Raw genomic sequence first — 21,205 nt, forward strand, 5'->3', positions numbered from 1 at the left:
AACGTTAAAACTGGTGCACCCAAACACAAGAGGAACACGTAGGCACCATTTACGAAGTCAACTTGTGCTCCCACATGCCTTTCAGCGAGATCTTTGCTGCTTGGAAGAGAAAAGAACGTCTGGCAAAGTTCTAAAAGTTCCAACGGCAAAGTCGATCGGCAGCCTCATGATACATGCTGCCCTTTGACTACTCAGAGTGTTTGTCGACACTGAATCCTCTCTCCTGCTTTAAACAACCTTGGATTCAATACTGATTTGAGCAGGACAACATTTGAGAGCTTTACATCGAAGCAGGTGTCCTACTACCACTTTGCACCAAATGATCTGGAAGCAGGACATGGAAGAGACATGGCCACACTTTTATTTTAACCACTGGTATGCAGGCAGTGTGCGAAGCATTACTTCCAACAGGGCCCCCGCAGAGGTTACCTGCAGCACAGCAAGTCTTCTTATGTACAGGTTCCCTGCCTCACTTCCACAACTTCTTGATAGACATGTTCTTTTCTGCATCCTTTTGCATGACCTGAAAACGAGAAAGTGAGATAGCCTTAGGTTTCAAGTCCCAATTAATGTTTAAAAAAAAACAAAATTAATAGTAATCAAGTTGCAATCATGGCATACCACTGACAGTGAGGTGAAGTTCGAAGCTTACAAAAAAAGATTCCTGTTGGCCCCCTCAAATATGCTATTTACATACCCTTAAAATGAAATGGGAATATTTTAACTTAATTTATTTTCCCTCTCGTTGCCTACAAAATGTTGGAAGGGTAGATATTTTCTCTTTTACGCGAAATTCACCCTATAAGGCTGGGTCATCGTCTAAATATAGGCTTCGCATTGCTATACCACGACGAGCCTTTAGGAAGCTCTAATCTGCATGAGTAGTTTGTTTTATGTGTTCAAATCAGGGTGTCGAACCGGAACCGAACCGAACCGAAAACCGGAACAGAACCGTTATTTTTAGCCGAACCGGAACTGAACCGAACCGAAATATTCGCCGCCATCTTGGAACTGAACTGGAACTGAACCGGAAAAAAATATAACGGTAACCGGTTCAAAACGGTTCGCGGTATTTTTTTGTTTGTTAGTATTACAAATTTATTATTTGGGAATAAAAAAACTGGCAGCTGTATTTCTATATTGATCAAATCGTCATATACAGAATTGCAATGTATAATAAATCCTGGTTTTCTGCGGCGCTTTCTTATTGGCACTGTGATTAGCCATGTGTCACATCGTCACGTGACGTCATGATGTCAAGATATGCTCCCAAGTAATGTCACATCACGTGACCCCGTGACGTCACGTGACTCACCGCGTAGATTCAAATTAAGGAAGTCGCTAGATCTATTAACGTTGTTGATACCGTGACGTCACATGACATCATAACTTCGCACTGAGAGTCACGTGACACCATGATGCACCCGATTGTCATGATCCCGAGTTGAATGCTCTGGTTCATGACAACCAGCATCCCCAAACATTCGGGTGACGGCTCGTGTTCAACTCAAAGATTATGATGGGCCCGAGTCCCAGTAGAACTAGAAACAGAAACAAACGACAGCGACAAGCCTCAGACACATGCAGTATGTTCGCGATGGTACCTTTATACGGCTTTGAGTTGTTCGGTGCTCGCGAAGTTTGCACGAGTGTTTACAAGCCTGCAACTGGTACCATCGTGTGCATGATACTCGTGTTTGAGCATAGCCTTCTTTATTCTACGAAGCCTGTCAAATCGCGAAATACTCTGGTTTAAGGCTGGCCGCTGTCGTTTGTTTCTGTTTGTCGCTTTAGTTGGGCTCGGGCATTGTAGCCCAACTAAAACTATATCTGAAGATCAGCCCATGCTCTCTGCTTTGCCAACCCCGCGTATGACTATGATAGACACTGACGGTGTGTATATTAGGATCAGATCACGTGGCTGATAGTTCTAATTGCGAGTTGAGGAGGAGAAAGCAATTTCATTTCTTTCTTTCGACTGTCTGCCATTTCGCGGAGGGGCAAACTAATGGATGCTTTTGTAAGTTATCAACGTCAGGGATTACATCTTAGCGGTATTTATTGAACTTAAGGTAAAAAAAAAATGCCGCACGACCCATTTTACATGTATGCACACCTTTGAGGCTCCCAAACATGTTTTCGTTATTGCTGAACTGCCTCAAAAAGTTGTCCCGAGAATAGAAGTGTTAAAGGGTCTAAATGTGATGTATTAGTCCGACGTTACATGAAACTATTAGTGTGTACGGGAGGGATACTTGAAAAGAAAGATCCTAGTGGCCTCAGGGGGATAGCAGCCACTCTAAGTCTCACAGGAGTGTCGTTCTCAAGTTCTCCAAGTTTCGACCGCCCTGTATTTTGTTTAAACTTCACAGTGTGGTGCAAAGTAAAAGCAAGGAAGAATTATTGTTAACAAGTGACACAAATATAATTGTCGAGTGAACACCATCAATACGGAGCAGGCAATCCCTGAGGAACACAAAGTATCTTGAGGAGCAACTAAAAAAAAAAAAAAAGGGAGTGGGGAGGGGGGTAGTTTTAAAGCATACTGTGTCGTAAAGATTCTTCTGCCCCGCATTTTCGGCGCAGACTACAAAGCGTGGCCTGGAAACGGTAGTGACAGATGGGTAGTTGGTAAAACTTTTATTTGTAAAAACACTCTTGCCAGAAAGCACGTTTTCGTCGTGCGAGTTACTCGCGCCGTGCCTAACGACGATGCACCAACAAGAAAAATGTGTGCCTCTCAAATACACAGCTTGCACTGAGCGCGAAACTTTCGCAGCGTGAATTTTGCCCCACCGGATTGATATTCTCAGCAAGAACAACTCGCAATGACAACCACTATCTAGTGCGATTACGTCACGTGCAAACCATGTTAAATACTTCAGCTTTCGGGTGAAGTGCGACGTTCGCAACACCAGCAGTAGACGTCCAAGGTGTAAAGTTGTGTAGTATTTATAGCAGTCTCGCGATGATATACGGCAGCCTAATGAGATGTTGGAGCACATGACTGATAAAGAACAGAGTCGTGAAGTAAGGTCCCAAAACAAGTGCACGTAAAACCTAAGATAACATTAGCCTCCCGAGGTAGTATCTCGTGACGTTTCGAGCTGAGGTAAGCTGATGCCCAAAAGTGATTTATATTAGGATTTTTAAAATCTTCTTTTACCCTGCACGCAATTTATGTTTAATTAGGAATATCATTTTATGCATTTCTATGCATCTCTTTTTGTAGTAAAAAGTTGTGTAAGGGATTATTTAGAAAAAAATTGCGTGTCATCTTTTTATTTCTGCCCATTTCGTGTATTTGCCTTCCGATATATCATGTGACCACAGTGTTTTTTGGCATACCCTGCAACCCAGTATTTTACACTGCAAAACAGCTAACAAAAGCAGGTTGCAGAAGACTCAACAGCTGGCGTATTTTCGAGTATCGTCCTTCCGTGTCGGTCTCAGGCGGTTAAGTGAACTTTATAAAGTCAAATTTATTGATGATAATAAAAATATACTTAATTCCTGTCTGAATATTTGGCAGCATAAATAGAAGATCCTCACCTCAAAGATATATAAGTAAATGCACCTTTAAATTATCAGAAAGATGTTCTGCAAATCTTTTTCGGCGCTTTTATCCTCTATAGACACGTTATAGGTGATTTGGGAAAGCTTTAAATAATTTTTTTTATTTTGAAGCTAATTTAAATACCTATATGTTCCTCACGCATATATAACTTCTCAAATATATAGAAGTTTATTATCGCCTTTTTTATGTGTTTTTATTATCGCGTTTTTTTACTGGAACGAATGGTGGAACTATGACGATTGCACACTTAAACTCTCAGAAAGTGTCCGATTAAGTAGCGTCCGAATTGAGTAGAGCACGAAATACCACTTTGTTCTATTTAACAAAAATCATCAATTAGCGAGGGTGATGCTCATTTGCAAATTAAATTGACCGGCATTTCGTCAAGAGCAAACCTCAACATCCAGGCTATGCCAGTGTATCCAATATAAGAAAATGTACACATGGGTAAGCACTGTTTTAGGTCAGATTCGATCTCAGTACGAAGGTGCTCATAGATTAGAGTGAACAATATCAGCCACTCCTTTTCGCATGATTCGTCGCCCGCATCATGGTGCTGAGAGCAAACAATGCTATAGTTAGAAAAACAAGCATTGCGATTGTCGCTTAGTGTTTCTATAAAATATAGACTGGAAGGACTTGTCCCGTTACTTTCGTGACATTTTGAAAATTATATTGCCTTAAGCTCAGTCGTCTCGTCATCATATATATATATATTGTGAAACGTATTCCGTAAAACACATTTTATGGTATATATGGCGACGAGGTGCCCATTTCATGATTTTATTCACTGTAATTAATTCCTTAGTTCAAGGGCAAAACCACGATTCAACATCTGATACTGCGATACAAAGTTGTACCAATCACGGGTATTTTAGGCAACCTACTTCACTTCGCGAAAACATTTCGATTCAGGTACAATGTATGTGACTCTGGTAAACGAAGGGATGTTGAGTCGTATAAACTCGACGTTTTGTATGTTAATGTAGATTTTCTTTTCTTGTTCTGTAGGAATAAATAACAGAATTTTATAATTTTGGTACCTGAAAATAAAACTGGATTGAACAAACGATAAAAAAAGAAAACTATATACTGTAAACGACTTACTTTTCATGGGCTCAATATTTCGCGATTTAGGTCAAAGCTGAAGTTTTGGAATAATTCGCGGGTTGTAATTTTCTCGACCGCGGTGGAATCTCAATATAAATTTCAATCTGTTTACATTTTACCGAAATTGTTCGTGGGACCCATTTTTCGCGAATTGTATACGATTCGCGAAATTCTCAAGAATAGGTCCTCGCAAAAATCAGATCGTTTACAGCAGTTAGTTTCACGGCCTAAATAGTGCCTATTGACAGAACAACTCGGAAAATATATTCTCAATTTAGCGGTTCAAACCGGTTCGAACCGGTTTGAACCGTTATTTTTTGCGCCCCGGAACTGAACCGGAACTGAACCGAAAGCCGTGAACCCGAACCCGAACCGAACCGATAAAAATATCGGTTCGACACTCTGGTTCAAATGGACCCATGAACGTAAGCATGTCTCTATTAGGCTCAGAGTTTTATGAGGCACTGCTTTGAAAAATCTCTCTCTGTTTAAGTTAAGTACTAGCGTCAAGCGACGCGAGAATTAAACCTACACTTTTGAAGTCTGTGCGCTGCAAAAACGTTTTCTGAGTGCACTCAGATTTGAAGAACCTGAGTTGGGGGTCACACGCACAAAACAGGATGTCTACTATAATGATTTTCTTGATCTCGTAAATCGGAGAAGATGAAGTGTTTCAAAGCATCGATATTGACAGCGAGGACTTGCCATTCTAGATTGTAACCTACTGTAATGTCTCATAGTGCTGTAGGTATCCGTTTAAATGAGTCAATAAATAAATAACTTTGTAATAACTATGATAATCGACTCATTATGAATAGAAACAGTTGTGGGACTTTAAGACCACATAAAGAGTTAAACGTGAGTGGTGGAATCATAAGAGGGTGGGTGACGTGCTGGGAGAGTGTGTAGTGAGGCCCCCAGGTGGAACACCCAAAACTTCTGCAGGGGCTTTTTGAGCGGATGAGTTGAGGAATGCAAGTAACAAGGTAAAGGCGCTTCTTTTCCTGGTGACAAGAAAGTGCCCGAGACTTTGGACAGGGGCGCACCTTAGCCACTGCCATCTCGAAGTCTTCCTGGGTGACGTGGACACGCCTCTCGCGCAGAGCGTACATGCCGGCCTCGGTGCAGACCCCCTTGACTTCGGCGCCGGAGGCCCCGGGCATCATCTCGGCAATCTTGCGCAGGTTGATGCCGCGGGTCAGGTTCATCTTGCGCGAGTGGATGCGCAGGATGTCCAGGCGAGCCTGCAGAGGAACGAGAAGGCCCGGTTGCAGACGCCTTTGCCGTGCACTAAATGGCAAAATAAAAATTGTCACGGATAGAAAAGGCTCGACGAGCGTAAACTAAAAATAAAGGTTTAGTTGGCGAACTTATGCCCGAAACAAAAGAAAGAATGAATGTTGAGAAAGCAGCAGCGAGTGTCGTGGTATCGGCGTGTTGGCTGGCTAGCGCCGAGAGTCAGTCGGCAAAGCCACGCTCGGCTCCCTATCTACTGCACTCGGTATCTCAAATATTCGGTGTAGAATGTTCCGAGAGCGAGCTGACATTAATCTGTAGAATTGTTACATTAATCTGTAGAATTGCCAGGGACGATGTTGTAGAGGACAATATGCTGCACTTAGTATAGAGGGTGCACTTAGGGAGCAAGGTGAGAACTCGATATGTGCCGGCTTGCGATGCAGCCGAGAGCAGTGGTGTTTGAACAAGAGGGGGCAGGGGGGGGAAGGGGGGAGTTGCGATTGTCCCTCCAGACATTTTTTTAGTAATGGCGGCTCGCAAGCTCGATAGTCTGCACATTTCCCAGTGCCAATTTTTAAGATATTTTGCAAGCATGAATTTTTCAGATTCGGAGTGGCGCGCTAAATATTCATCACAATGGGATTCATTATTGGAAGACTCGATTATTTGCGGATATTTTAAAATCCCAAAATTTGCGAAAATGAAGTTCTCGCGGAAATTGAGCTTTTTCCGAATTCTTGTTTCGAGGGTACATGGTTAGAAAACGGGCACTCTCTGGTCAGTTTTGGGCACCATCAAGCTCCTTATTTCATGCTGTTTTAAGACATCAACATGGGAGAAACATAACATCAGCAATGCCCAAAAAGCAGAAGGACATATATATTTGTTCTAAATAAACGTTTGTAAGTGTTTCGATTTTATACATCCATATTGTCCTAGCTGTTTCATCCCCATCCCCATCCCGTCCCCTCCTCCCGCCCTGAAATACTTCAGACGCCACTGGCCAAGACATATTAAGGCCCGTTCACACTCTTGCGACCGAGTACGACTGAGAGAGACGAGATCTCTTACAACTTCTTAAATGTTTCTAGAATGAGGGAACACACTGCCATTGTGGTGCCATCTATGCGGTGACCCTAGAACTGCATTTCACAAAAGCGAGGGTTTTGCGGGATTTCCGAGGTCAAATGTGCGTAATACCCATAGAAAGGCTCGTTTATAACATTGACAAAAGTTTTTCGAGCCAAAAAAGAAAGGATATTGCGCGAGAAATAAAAAAAAATATGCCGGACTGCCGAGTTTACACTGCTTCCCAATAGATGGCGCCAGTGTGTTCTCTGGTTTAAGAAGTTTTAAGGAACCCAGGTTTAAGAGGTCGCAAGCAGTCGCAAGAGCGTGAACGGGCCTTCATACTTATCATATCAACGTGCTATGCTTGCCGTGTATTAATCCATCAATCTACAGAGTGCCATAATTTCTAAAAAAATAAATGATGACTGCATATATAATTACATTTAATTTCTCTCACCACCCAGACGCAGTTCTAAGTGAATATTGGTGAATATAGGCAGTGTAGTAAAGCTATCCCGTGTTTTCTTTGTTACCAGAAAAAGTTGAACGAGTTTAATGAAGATGAGACAAATTAGTTCCACACTGAAACCAGACCTAGTCACTCAATGGCGGTCCTGGATCGGGCACAGTTCACAGTCCCGAGTCCAATTCAGGCCCACCAAAGGTGCTGGCCCGAGCTCAGCCTGAGCCCGCGCTCAAAAGCCCGAGCCTTACCCAGGCCAGCAGATAAAAGCCCGGGTCCGGCCCAAACCCACCAAAAAACCGCCTGGCCCGGCCCAACCCGCAGGCCTTCGGGCAGCCCAAGTCCGTGCAGTGCTCTAAATATTATGCTTTTCTGGTAGGGTCTGCTGAAAAACGCAACATCCATCCAAACTGAATCCCGGTAAACTGGATCTAACCCCTCAGCCATTGGCCGAGGAGGCCCAACACGCATGCAGAGCTACGCAGTACATGCGTAGCTCTACATGCTTGGCAAAAAAGGCAGCATGACAAGTGCATGACAAGACATGCAGTAACAAACCTCTTCATTCGGAGGCGGGAACTCGATCTTGCGGTCAATCCTGCCGGGCCTCAGAAGGGCAGGGTCCAGGATGTCAATGCGGTTAGTGGCCATGATCACCTGGTATGCACAGGAAGCAAAATATGCGTTCTAGCAACCCCGTAGCAGTTACATACGTGGAAGACATAAAACTGAAACTTGAAATGTCCCCATCATGCATCTCTTATACCATATTCGCAACAACAGCAGCCCATGGGCAAATTTCGTAGACTTCACTATAGTTGCAGTCGGCATGGCATTCTTGATGCCTCTGTGACCAAGGACTTTGAGAACTATGTTCTCTCGAGCAAGTGAGTATGTTGGTGTGTCAAGCAATGTTTCCCTTTTTCTTTGTGTTCAATAGCCTGTCACCGTTCCTTTGTTAGTAGTTTGCAGTGGTTTTGCTGATTCTTTTGTTCTGTTTAAAGCTAGATATGTACTTCTATTAGGGTCTTGGGCCTATTTGAGGATGATTGGGTTTAATAAACTTTTAGCCACATTTTAAAGGGATACTACAACGAAATTTCGGCGCTTATTTTTTTGGTCTATACGTGTTCAAAGGAGCAGTATCCCATCGGACACACCAATATCTTGTTAAAAAAAGACATGAAAAGGAATTTTAAAGCAAAGTAAACGATTAGCAAAGAGCAGCTTTGCTAATCGTTAGCTGCGGTGCCCCGATTGCTGGCATGCTTCCACCGCTTCAGTGGCTGGAACGGCTAGGGCATCCTAACAACGCCAGCTTCGCCGCAGCTTCGCTCATGCCGAGACAAACTATATCACGATTGCGCCGCATGTGACGTGCTCTCCGCTGGCTGCTCTCCAAGCGTTTGCCGTTTATAAAAAATACAGCCAACAGGCTCAAAATACAAACGTGCGATTGTCATTTACAGATCTTGTGGATCATATTCAGCCTTTTCCTGAACACGACGGGTATATTTCAAATTTCGTTGAAGTATCGCTTTAAGTTTTGTGTTTGCCTATCCCCTTTTTCCTAATTACATTTTCGTTACTATCTCCCCTTCCAAATGCTTTTACGGAGAGTGCAGGTGCTGCAATAGGTTAAAGCAGGTTCCCAACCCCCTCGCTTAGGACAGCATACCTTGATGTTTTTGGTGGCTTCGAAGCCATCCAGCTGGTTGAGCAACTCCAGCATGGTCCGCTGAACCTCGCTGTCCCCGCCGGAACCGGCGTCGATACGTGACGACCCGATCGAGTCGATTTCGTCCATGAAGATGATGGACGGGGCGTGTTCCCTGATATGGAACGAGTAAAAGAACAGAATCTTCAATTACGATTCTAGAGGGATAAGAACCACAAGAGCTAAACCTTGAACTCAACAATGACTAAGAAAACACACACTTCGGCACAGTCAAGTTCCTAAGGCATGAGACCGTGCCACAACAAACAAACGTGAACTTCGCAATAAATAAGCAGACAGAGCATTAGGATGAGGTGACTTGCCTATTCCCTGGCTCATCTAGGTTCTGAAGTTTACTGGTTATCACGAAGAACAATAGCATTATCGCTATTGCACCGATAAATGTTTGAGTTCCATCTGGATCATGCATTAATACATCTTACAATTTTCTTTCACCTCAGTGCATTGAAAAATTTATCAGACGTTTTCCTACAGGCACACAAAAGCCTTGTGGTAAAGTAACATATTTTCTAATTTTTTTCAACGCCCAAATATTTAGGGGGGGACAAGCCTAAATTTAAAATATTAAAAAAGAAATTCATTTTTTAATTTTGAGGTTTTTGGTTTTAGAAACTAATTATACACCCTGACACTAAATTTGATAACCATATGCCAAATAGTTACTTTGATATAAAATATTTTCAACAGATTGTGAGGCAGTAACAAAGTAAAGGAGTTGAATGTTTGAATGCATTTTTCTCAGTTCTGCTTTTTGCTGCAAATTTCGTACAAAGGAATCCTTTGTTCGAAGGTAGAAGTATTTTGATACCACAATCAAGATGTTTCTGTACATAAATTCACTGGGGAACCAGGCTATCTACTTTATTTTGTTTTAAGTTAAAGTCCTCATTGAAGGAAAAAAAAAACATGTTTTCAAAAATTTACATAAACAGATATGCACCTCATATTTTGAGGTACCCACTCTTCTTGAAATACTTACATTAGACTTATAAAAACTAGATAGCCCAAAATTCCACATTCTCTACTTCATATCCAGCAGTCAAAATGGTGCTTAATAGCTTCATTTGCATATCATAGATTTCTTAATGAAGAGTGACACATTTTCTTGTGCAAGTATGTAAAGTTATCCTAAAGAGATGAAAGTTTGCACCGTACACCTACATCTGATGTTAAATTTCCCCTGCAAATTTCATTCCGATCACTTGAGTAGTTCAGAAGCTAAATCTCTAGCCAGTGACCCCCCTTAAGCTGAATCACACAAGCATTTTATGCCCATGTTCCTTCGCTGACAATTTGAGGATTCCCCAGCACTGCCAGATAGTGTCAAATGTCTGCACAAGTACAGGCTCAGGCCTCAAGGCTACAATCGGAATGGGCCCGGGTCTCGGGTGCACATTTGTGACGCGTGACAAGCGTTCTCCCTGTCAACTTATTCTTAAATGCGGCACACTACCCCAATGAATTTCCCCAATATTCTATTTCATATGTAGTGCACAATGCTCCTGGTGTGAGCATGTGACTTTATCTAGCTATTAATGCACACCTGCTCTTACACAAGAGGGATACCAGGTAAAATCGCACGCTAGCGATAGTGGCTTTGAGAGCACCGTACACCATGCATGAAATAGAGTATTCATACTTCAAATCGCCCGAACAAGCGATTACAAGAGGCAGAGCAAAGGGGGGAGGGGGTCCTCACCTGGCCATAACGAAGAGCTCCCGCACCATGCGTGATCCCTCCCCGATGAACTTCTGCACCAGCTCCGAGCCGGAGACGCGGATGAAGGTGCAGTCCGTGTGGTGAGCCACCGCACGCGCCAGCAGCGTCTTGCCCGTGCCGGGAGGACCGTACAGCAGCACACCCTGACAACCGGACAAGACCGACGTGAGACTACGGCGGCTAGAAGGCGCCTTTCACCGGCGCATTTTGGCGTCGCGTGCCGCCAACGTGTCGCAGCGTCCCCAACAAGATGCTGCGGGAGCAGTCGTGACGTTGGGGGTGTTGTCACAACCCCGGCAATCGGTTGTGAAGACTGAATGCGAGCGTCACAGTCGTCGTGGCATCTCAACCTGTGGCTGCTGAAGTTTTTGTTCACTGCTCAGTAGAAGAGTGAACTATAGCTGAATGAGTGACTGCGGTGTCCACCTCCGCTGCTGTGTCATCGCGGTGTAATGGCGCAGCGAACCACAGCGTTTCACAGCTGAAAATCGTGGGGGCCAAATAAGAGGAGCGGCAAACATACCGGCCGGAGACTCGCACCAGCAATGTAGAGCGCAGTATCGAGACAGAATGGAGATATTGAAGTGTGCAAATAGCTACCCCAACCACTTTAGGTTCTGAATTAGACAGCGGGTTTGGCAGCATTTGCGAAATCAAATATACACGCTATCTTCTGGAAATGGCCCCTTATAGCACTGTCAGACTTAATTCACTCTTATGATAAAAGAATGATGAGTAAAAAATCAGGAAATATACGTGAACCGGAAGTGTGCCAGGGCTACCCAATAGATGGTGCCACAGAGTTTGTTGCCAAACAAAAAAGGGCGAATACTTCCATTCACCTGTAAGCTGACAGTGCAGTGGAAGCTACGTAGTTGTGGGACAAGTTGTGCTTCCACCTTTCGCCACATGACCGCACTCCTGTCAGACCCCGAGCATGGTTCCCAACACACTGCCAGTTTAGGGGTGAAGAGAGTATATAGCGATAAGGTGTCACAGCACCTGGTTAAATCCCGCCACCGTGATGCAGAGAACAGCAAAAGGCATTCGTGGTGAAACTTTCAAAAAACGGTGAAGGCAAGCAAAGGGCACCCACCTTGGGCTGTGCAATGCCGAGTGCCTCGAACAGCTCCGGATGTTTGACCGGCAGCTCGATCACCTCTTTGATCTCCTTGATCTGCTTGTCCAGGCCTCCCACCATCTCGTAGGTCGAATCCGGCACCTTCTCCACCATCATCAGGCTCACAAGGGGGTCCACCTACAGCCCGGGGATTTTGGTTGGAAGGGACGCTCCAGCTTTTGCCAATGACCCGAGCTTCAGGTCAATGACCCTAACTTCCAAGGAAGTCTTTCTGTATGTGTTGGACAAACTCGGCAATGGCTTAACTTGCAACAAGCCTCCCAATTTGGTACAAGTGGGAGAATGCTAAGTTGCCCTACAATTTAAGTCAATGTCTGCCACCTATAAAGTTGGACAGACATAATGTACATTGAGCTTAGTCTCCTGATGCCCCACCATGCTGAGGAATTGGAAGTTTTAACTGCACTTCACTTTGTTTGCTTATAACTCTGGCTCTGCTCTGCTTCGTTTGCTTATAGCTCTGCCAGAATGACCCAAAGCAGGACAGTCACAGTACTTCCTTTACTTTGCTGTAAGTGTATGATAAAAACAATAAAAAGTATAGCCATTACTTTGAATGCCCTTTTCATTTGTAATAGTGAAATTAAGGAGTAGGGACTACATTCCTCCTTATAGCCTTCATCATCTCAGTTTCCTGCCAAAGTCACAAGCATCATTAAGTGCATGCCAGAAATGCAGCTCTTGTAAACTGACCTTGTTCGGAAGGATCTTGTGGAGGGTGTAGCTGTCGTTGCGGAGTGCAACCCTGCTGTTAGGCGTCACGTTGGCAATGTCAATGTTCTTGTCAATGTCAACCACAAACTTGCCTTCGGGGTGAACCTTGGGAGAGAAGTGAGCAAAGATTGATGCGGGCGCGGCATAACAACGCTCGACTCTGGCCCACCCCGAATGTGATGCGGCCAAGGTAAAAGCCGGTTCACGATGCATACTTCTTACCTTCACTAGCACTTTTTTCTTGTCCATGGGCTTCACCACTTCACCGACGTACGAGCCCTGCTCCTGAAGCAACTGCAGCTCTTCACGAAGCATCCTCACTAAAAGTGATTAAAACTCATCTATCACGCTCAAAAGCGCTTGTTATCTCTTCAAACTTATAGAATGATTGTCGTGAGGCTTGCTGCGGCATTTATCTTCACAAGAGCAGCTTCCCCGTGAATAACAGCCCTTTTTGCTGCTCTTGGGTGGCACTGATCTGGTCGCTCGATACAACACCAAAGGTTTATGAGATTCACGCTACAAACATGTTTACATTGCCTTTACCCAACGTGTACCCGTGACTATATGTGATTTAACATCACGGTTTTGGCCACTTTTCAAATAATTGGTGTATACTTTATAACCTCATTGAGAAATGAGGTTTGAGTGCGTCCCCGAGAAAAGAGCTATGAACTTAAATGGGGATTTCCCCATACAGAAACAACGCAGAGCCATCGTCACGGGCTGTCAGTGGCATCAGACAATATTTTGCTAATAACAGGCGTCGACGATTAGTGGGAACATCTGAGTCTAGTACTGCTCGCCTGTTTACGAATTTAAAAATTGTGTCGACTCCCAGCCTCTATTAACGATCAACCTGCAAGGTTAGCGGAATTATGCTGCCAGAAAGCTGAAAACAATGTAATCACGCTTACCTTTCGCATTAAGCTCATTTCTCTGCGCTTGCAGTCGCCTCAGATTTTGGGTTTTGTCAGACACCACGAGCTGTTCAGAGGAGACGCTCATGAGCGACAATTCCGAGCAGAGCCCTACTTTTGAGTGGCTTACCTGTAACTCTTCTATTTTTGTTATGTAGTACTGCTTCAGACCGTCCCCTTTGGGCGAGTCGTCGACTTCCATCTGAAAGGAGTGGATAATGATGAAGCGAGTTTAGGAACAAGGTCTTGGTTCCATGGCCGCAGGTCAGTGACTCGCGTGAGTGAGGTTGGTTGTCTGTCGATCGTAGGAGGCGGCATAATTCAAAACAAAGCATCTGGCATTTCTTAACTGTTACCGTCGAAATTATAACGTGTTAAATGTCGTTAATATAGTCGACCGATGAATATTCCGAGCCTTCAATCGGGATCGGTAAAACCCATACAATGAGATGACTGGCAGGAATTGCTGGAACGCTGTTGAAACGGACAGCAGCATAATTTAAAAACAAAGACTGCGACGAAAACACATCGAATTCCAACTACGCTAGTGTTGGAATTGGTGAATGCATCAACGTTTATACAAATTATTTACGTACTTTTGCGGGAGACAAGTTCGCGGCCTTAGCTACGCTCACGGCCGCCATGTTTGCAATCTCGTAAACGCACGCAACGAACGGGAACGGAAACGGTAACCCGCGAGATCGCCGGCAGAGGGCAAGAGAGATGAAATAAAGTAAAAAAAAAAAAATATATATCAATGAGAAAAAAAAAAAAAAAAAAACTGTCTGGATTGGAGCGCTGGAGCTCGTGTGGGGGAGTTACCATCCGCGCAAATTTCTTTCGCGGAGTTGGCGGAGTTCGCCGAAGTCGAAAAATGAGGGTGCCGCGACGGCGACGTGCTCCCGCTCGATGCCCGCTCCGTTTTTGAAACGATCCCGCGTCGACGACGTTTGCAAACTGGTGACCGTTCCCGAACGAAGCGACTTCTGAAAAAGTTCGATGTTTTTCCCACACCGGACAGATGATACTCTTCGGGCGGAGGTTGTCAAGGGTTGTGCTCCACAAGAAACTGGTCCCGATCGGAATATGCTTCGGAGTGATCCTCTCTCTGACCGCGGTTCCCTTCATGGGCTGCCAGCAGCGGAAACCATCGACGCCCACCGACGGCTACAGCGCGCAGCGGGGCCTTGTACTGTCGGCGGCGGGACGACAGTTCCCCGAGGACGACGAAGACTTCGAGCCCGCGCTCCACTTGGACGCGAGACGCAAGACGTCGCAGGCCAACAGCCCGGAAAAAGTGGTGCTCATCAGACCTCGATTCTACAGCACGGAGCTAGAAATACGCGAAAAGCTGCTCGTTGCTGTGCTCACGTCTCCGGAAACGATCGACACCTTCGGCGCTGCCGTGAACCGGACGCTCTCCAGGCACCCCAACAAACTAGTCTACTTCTCCTGCACGTCCGATGGGGAGGTCCCGTCCACGTTGCGCGCGCCGTCCGTCGTGAACTTTGCCGGCGTCAACTGCGATGCACTCGCGTCGCATGCACTTCGACATCTCTCCTCCAAGAACGTGGTGAAGGACTTCGACTTCTTGTTTCTGATGCGAGATAGCACCTACGTCAACGGCGACAAGCTCGTGGGACTGGCGACTCGTGTGAGCGTCAACGGAGACGCGTTCATCGGGCGCACGTCCGACGCGGGTCTGTGCGACATCGATGCCGGGATCTTGCTGAGCAATGGCGTTTTTCGCAAGGCTGTCGCCGGCCTCGATGGTTGCATCGATGGCACGGACCAACTCTCCGACGACCGCATCGGAGAATGCATCGCCAAGGCGTCCGGAGTACCTTGCAGCGATTCCTACCAGGTATTGTTACGGTTTATTGAGATCATTAACGAGTTTGTCTGTAGCATTCTTCTACTTACCTTCTTACCTCCACCTTCTAGGGTCAAGCGTACTATGCCCTCAACCTCGAGAAGGACTTGGGTTACGTTCCAGACCCGGCGACTTTAGTGAGCAGGAAGGACTTTGGCAAGGTAGTGACTGTTTATCCAGTGTTGTCATTCAAGTACCACTACAGGTTACATCATCACTTCAGCCACTTCAACCTACAAAAAGTGCACAGGCAAATTGCTCTCACCGAAAAGCTCATTGCCGATGTAGCCGTTCATATGCCCAAAGACTTCCCTGGTCGGCCGGACTGGCCATTGGGAGTGGAAGCACCGTTGAAGCCTTCTAACAGATTTGATGTTGCTCGTTGCATTTACTTCAATGACACCCACATGCTGTGGAAGAATGACAATGATGTCATCAGCCCAATCACTGGATCTGAAAAACTCAGCCTTGATGATCTGAAGCATTCTGCTGCAGAGTTCTTAAAAAAACTCTACAAGACAAATTTGACCATTGTTAATATTGTGGATGGTTACAAAAAGTTTGATCCCACAAGGGGTCTCAGTTACATGATGCACTTGCTACTTAGGGACCAGGATTCTAATACAGAACTCCAGAAGACATTGGAGTTCCTTCGCCCACTTGGTAAGTCGGAGATCCTTCCCATGCCTTATGTCACAGAGCACACTCGTGTGGTGATGGTTCTCTTCGTGAAAGAGAATGAACTGGATCATGTAGTCGTTTTTATTGAGGAGTATGCCAAGACATGTCTGGAGAAGAATGACAACACAATGCTCCTGCTGGCTTTCCTGCAGCCCATGGATACACCTGATGCTTTTGGCAACATTCGAAGCTTTGCACTGTCAAGCTCTAACCGCTTCCGCAGAAGCAGCGCCAAGCTGGCAACAATCAGCATCAGGATTCCAAAAGACCGGCGAATTCCGTCGGACTTTGCACTCATGGACCTCGTGGTGCGGAAGCTTCCTCAGGATTCTCTGGTTCTCCTCTGCCAAACAGGGATGGAACTCCGGACGGACTATTTGAACCGGGTGCGGATGAATACCATAGCAGGTGTGCAAGTGTTTCTGCCCATCCCTTTTACTCAATTTCATCCAGTCATCACAGAGCAAGAGCCACCTATGCCCGAGCTCCTCGAGCTGAAACGTGAGAATGGCTTCTTCGACAGCAACAACTTCAAACATTTTAGCTTTTATGTTTCGGACTACTGGCATCACCGTGCACTTATTGCCAAAGAAGTGCCTCTTGCCCACAGCAGCACTGACTTGACGGCTGCCCACTACCATGACCTCACCTTTGGAATCGTGGAACTGTTTTTAGTGTCCAAAGAGCTTCATCTGCTTAGGGCAGTTGAGCCCGACCTAAGGCTGTACTACATCTGGAGGAACTGTGACAGTGAACCCAACTTAAGGGCAGCTGAGAACTGTAAGCTCTCAAGACTGAATTCTGTCGGTAACCGGGGCCAACAGGCCAGGTTTCTGCTTTCCCAAGTGACAGGGAAGCCAACAAGAGCTTCCCGTGACCTGCCACCGAGCTCTTGATGCCAGAGTGAGTTCCTATGATAAGAAATTTCTCCTCATACAAACTTGTCTGCAAAGGCAGGGCAATCCCCCGAACTTCTACTCTAATCATCTTGTACGCTCGCATTCCTGGAGGGCTGGGCACCTGGCATGCCAGACGTCTGGATCGTGCCTTGAAGGCAACAAGGGGGTTGCCCCACGTTTTTATTTTGTTTTTGTATGGTCTGCACGGCCCCACGCCCTATTACCACTGACAGGGTAACTGCCGACCTTGTGGACGAGTTTGAGAAGCTGTCCCGAACCCAGGTGCAGTTTTTATTTTATGTTAAAAGTTGAAACACCTTGCTTCCCTTTTTATACGTCTTTACTCCAGCGTTTCTTCTTTTTTTTTTTTTTGTGCCTGTTTTTATTGTTAGCTTGTCTTTTACAGTGGTGACGCACATGGTCTGTTTTAATACGTCATTGCTTGTCTTCACGTTGTAGAAGTATTCCAAAGGTCTATCAAGTTGTGTATGGGGCCAAAGGCATTTCTTTCCTTGTTTTATGTGTAGGGTGTACCAATTTTTTAAAGATGACTTTTTTTTCTTTTTTTACATTTGATATCCAAGTTCGTGACATTCATCACTGCCCTGTGGAGTTCCTGTGACGTCACAGCGATATCAGGCGACGAAATAAACTGTTGGTATTTTATTTATGTCGTTCCTAGCGCAATTCTTGCGCGGCGCCAACCACTTCCGCTTGCTTGCCTTTCTTTTTTATTTTCTTCCTCGGATTTCCGGAGAGTCGAGAATGAAGTCTGGCTTTCTCTTGCTCCCAATATCTGCACACGTCACCTCACGAGAAGTCGTTTAGGTTCTTTCTTTTTTTTTTTTCGCTTGTTTTTTGTTTGATTGCAAACCTCAATCGGAGACTTTGTGAGAAGCTCAGAGCGATTATATTGAAACGTCCCTGACTTCCACGAACTCTTTCATGCCGGTTAACTTTTTTTTCTCTCAAACGTTTAGATATGACTGATTTTTTTTTTAATGTGGCATTGCTGCGTTGTGTGTGTGTGTGTGTGTGTTTGTTTGCACTCTAGTTTTACGAGTTATATATACATTTTTACAAGTTATCTAAACTTTTTTTTTTTTTTTTACAATTATGCGATAGTTATGAAAATGACCTGTTTTTGTTCCGTAACGAAATGATTGTAGAAATGGCGAAAATCGGCTTCACATGCTACGACACTAATTTACATAAAGACCACGTGATGTTTTTTTTTTGTTTGTTTTTTCGTTTTTTTGCGGGAACTTTAAACAAACAAAATAACGAAAGAAAAAAATTCTCGTACTTGTTTTGCGCAAGCGTTAAACAAAATAACGACAGAAAAAATTATCGCAATTAAAAGTTGAAGTTGACAAAGCAAGGGACGGGAGGAAAACCCTACAATTTCCATTTTACCCTTCTTATTTTTTTGTTTTGGTAAATCTAACATTTACATAAATCACACCAAAAATTTTTTTTTTCTTTTTTTACAGGAAAAAGAATTGATGGGAAAACACTTCTTTTCTCAATTTTTGATAGAGGAAAGTTTATCTGTGAAGAAACAGTGAGTGCGCAGGCGAGCTGGTGGATGTTGATCATGATGTAGAAAACCCGAGACTGGTAAAAGCAGGAAAACGGTCTCGAAGAAAAATGAACGGTTCTTTTCCCCTGTCTCTCTTCTTCGACACCGTTTCCCTGCTTTTACCACAGTCTCGGGTTTTCTACATCATGATCAAAGTTTCTCTGGCTGTTTTAACCATTGGCAGTTTTTATTATTCCCTTGGCAATCCGATGTAGCCCCCTCCTATTTTGGAAGGTGAGGAGCTATCCGCAGTATTTCAATAAATGACATGCGCTTCGACGAAAGAAGTGCACGCCGCCACAACTTTGTGGTACATTGCAGTGTCCTAGCATGCGAAGCCGATCCACACACACAGAGAGAGAGAAATAAGCACGCTCCCATGACGCCTTCCGAAAATTAGCGGCGAAGATTAGCAGACGGCGTGCGCCGTCTGCTAGTCTCCCCTACCAACTAAAGTCCCCAACTGCACGCCACGCGATCCTCAAAGGGTGCGGCGCCATATCTTAGCCGGCCTCTTTTATGCCGAAATGTATTTCTCTAATTGTATTTTATTGTATTTTTTTCGGCACGACGTCGATCTTAGAGGGCCCGACGAGCCACTCTGCCCGTCGCCCGCCACGTGTTATCGTTCACGCAACATGCGGGCTGCTTTGTTTTTCTTTCGACTACGAGGGGCATGGTAACGTTTAGGGAGGCAGAAAATAGCGTTGGCGCTGGAGACGTAAACAGCCGCGTCCCCGAAGTTATCGAAGCGAAAGAAAAACAAATTCCAGCTTGTGTTCAGTGAGCCACCTCTCCGCAAGCACCAAGAAAAGGCGAGGCATTATCGTTTCCGGTTTTGACGGACCCACGCGCTGCATTGACGATGACGTCATGCCGCTGTGTTGACGCAGCAGTCGGCACAGCGCATGCGCACACACTTTATGTGAATCCGATTTCTGCACACGTGATCCGGTTCCTGTGAAGGGAAAAGTAACGCTATGTTTAATCCAGATGAACCAACTAGCCCAACAACGTACCCTACTACGCTATTTCTTTTTTACCAGCCTCTCTCTCCCCGGCTTCACGACAAAATTTTTGAGCGAAGGCGCCGAGCGACTCGGCAGCACGTCGCGAAATTAGGCCTCGAAGCGACTGCTCCAAACCTGTCGTTTTGCGACAAAAGTTGTCGTGCGACAGCTGCGACTTGCCGGTGTGAACTCGCCTTAAAAAGCCTAAAAAAATGTTTTTATTTTAATAGTTTGTTAAGACATGCGTGTAAAGAAAAAAAAAAAGGATTTTACGCGAAAAAAAATTAGGGCAGTATTGACGGCGCCAGATTTTAAATTCTGCGCGCAAAGCCCATGACGTCACTAAATGGTCACGCACTTTTTCCACCTCAACGAGATGATCATGCACTCTCTCCACCTCAACGTGATGGCCAAGCCGATCCACATCTCCTCCACGCGTCCGAAATGCCGAGAGAGAAAACAAGTGGAAAGGAGGTGACTACCGACTAAATCGCGTTTGTGCCGTCAATATTGCTCTAATTTTTTTTTTCCGTGTAAAATTATTTATTTATTTCTTTTGACACGCGTGTACCAACCAAACTGTTTAGGAAAAAACTTTTTTTCATTTCCAGGTGTTTTTTAAAGGGGCCCTGCAATAACTTTTTGACTGGTTTTTAATTTGTACCGAACCGGGGCGCACTGAACGTAGTAACTTAATTAAACTTTCCTTTTCTCGAATTTCGCTTTATTTTAAAAGTTATAGGCAAATTAATATTACAAAAAAAAGCAAAAAATAACCTCCTTCTTGACGTCCTTGATCCTGGCTTGAATGGCCGTGAACTAGATGAGCGGTAGTGAGCTCAGCGAGCGCTCACGGCTGCCGCACTCCGTGTCGACGGCTCGAGGGGGCGCCACCAAAGCATGTTCTGGATAGGCTGTATAAAGCGGGCAGCCAGGGCGGCTCGCATTGCATTTGCTGCGCGATTAAACACTAATTCGGCGTTGCACTTTATTGGCCACAAACGACAGCAAACACGGGGTAAAAATCAGTTTAGAACGGGAGCCACTTCGCGCTGGCAAATCTGTTCGCCGAAGGCCTTCGGAACGCTCGGAACCGGCGGATCTTCGAGCCCGTACACAACCGCAGCGTTGCCGCATACATCCGGGACCTTTCTACGCTCGCCGCTCGTCGGTGCCTGATCCCACTACCGCTTTCTAGTGTCCTCCTGTTTACCATCGCAGTGACAGGTCATGCTCGCGCATCCTTTCATCTCCAGGGGAGCGCGCCGGTGCCTGGAACTGGTTGAGTGAACAAAGATTCCGATTTCATTTCCCGCGTTCTGCCGTTTCGCAACGCAACGCTAATCCCCAGCGTTGCGTTGCATTCGCACGCTAGCCCTTCTCTTGCGTTCTGCGCATGCGCACGTTCCCCCTCCGTTAAGCCCTCCGCAACGAAGAAGCTGCTACTGCGCCTGCGCGTTGATGGCC

The 21,205-nt window shown here is 45.3% G+C and overlaps 2 protein-coding genes across 4 annotated transcripts; one reads left to right on the forward strand and one right to left on the reverse strand.

Annotated features, from left to right (window-relative positions):
- Positions 1 to 338: 338 nt before the first annotated feature.
- LOC8035113 (26S proteasome regulatory subunit 8) lies at positions 339 to 15,148 on the reverse strand. Of its 3 annotated transcripts, none has more exons than XM_029967805.4 (11): positions 15,065 to 15,148; positions 13,824 to 13,895; positions 13,691 to 13,760; positions 12,996 to 13,093; positions 12,753 to 12,878; positions 12,015 to 12,176; positions 10,898 to 11,061; positions 9,139 to 9,292; positions 8,019 to 8,117; positions 5,734 to 5,931; positions 339 to 523 (listed from the first exon to the last, which is right to left on the reverse strand). In XM_029967805.4, the coding sequence occupies exons 2-11, from the start codon at positions 13,893 to 13,895 to the stop codon at positions 470 to 472; spliced, it is 1,197 nt and encodes a 398-aa protein (XP_029823665.1). In that variant the 5' UTR covers positions 15,065 to 15,148; the 3' UTR covers positions 339 to 469. The 3 variants fall into 3 exon arrangements, with proteins under 3 accessions (XP_029823665.1, XP_029823664.1, XP_040361176.1); XM_029967804.3 differs by lacking the exon at positions 15,065 to 15,148 and adding an exon at positions 14,290 to 14,409; XM_040505242.2 differs by lacking the exon at positions 15,065 to 15,148 and adding an exon at positions 14,290 to 14,396 and having other exon boundaries at positions 12,753 to 13,093.
- Positions 14,458 to 17,934, forward strand: LOC8035112 (chondroitin sulfate glucuronyltransferase). Its single transcript, XM_002411040.5, has 2 exons — positions 14,458 to 15,557; positions 15,638 to 17,934. Exons 1-2 carry the CDS (start codon positions 14,715 to 14,717, stop codon positions 17,141 to 17,143), a joined length of 2,349 nt encoding a protein of 782 aa, XP_002411085.3. The 5' UTR covers positions 14,458 to 14,714; the 3' UTR covers positions 17,144 to 17,934.
- The last annotated feature ends 3,271 nt before the right edge of the window (positions 17,935 to 21,205 follow it).

Source organism: Ixodes scapularis, unplaced genomic scaffold (assembly GCF_016920785.2).
Source record: "Ixodes scapularis isolate PalLabHiFi unplaced genomic scaffold, ASM1692078v2 PGA_scaffold5__190_contigs__length_132052651, whole genome shotgun sequence".
In the NCBI taxonomy this organism is placed as follows: Eukaryota; Metazoa; Arthropoda; class Arachnida; order Ixodida; family Ixodidae; genus Ixodes; species Ixodes scapularis.

What these genes read in the sequence shown, in the direction of transcription:
- LOC8035113 (XM_040505242.2), bottom strand. Translation starts at nt 14,337, where the DNA reads ATGGCGGCCGTGAGCGTAGCTAAGGCCGCGAACTTGTCTCCCGCAAAA. An exon ending in CGAACTTGTCTCCCGCAAAA is followed by an intron (nt 13,896 to 14,289) that starts GTACGTAAATAA and finishes CACTCCTTTCAG; the next exon opens with ATGGAAGTCGACGACTCGCC. An exon ending in AAATGAGCTTAATGCGAAAG is followed by an intron (nt 13,094 to 13,690) that starts GTAAGCGTGATT and finishes AATCACTTTTAG; the next exon opens with TGAGGATGCTTCGTGAAGAG.
- LOC8035112 (XM_002411040.5), top strand. Translation starts at nt 14,715, where the DNA reads ATGATACTCTTCGGGCGGAGGTTGTCAAGGGTTGTGCTCCACAAGAAA. An exon ending in CTTGCAGCGATTCCTACCAG is followed by an intron (nt 15,558 to 15,637) that starts GTATTGTTACGG and finishes TCCACCTTCTAG; the next exon opens with GGTCAAGCGTACTATGCCCT.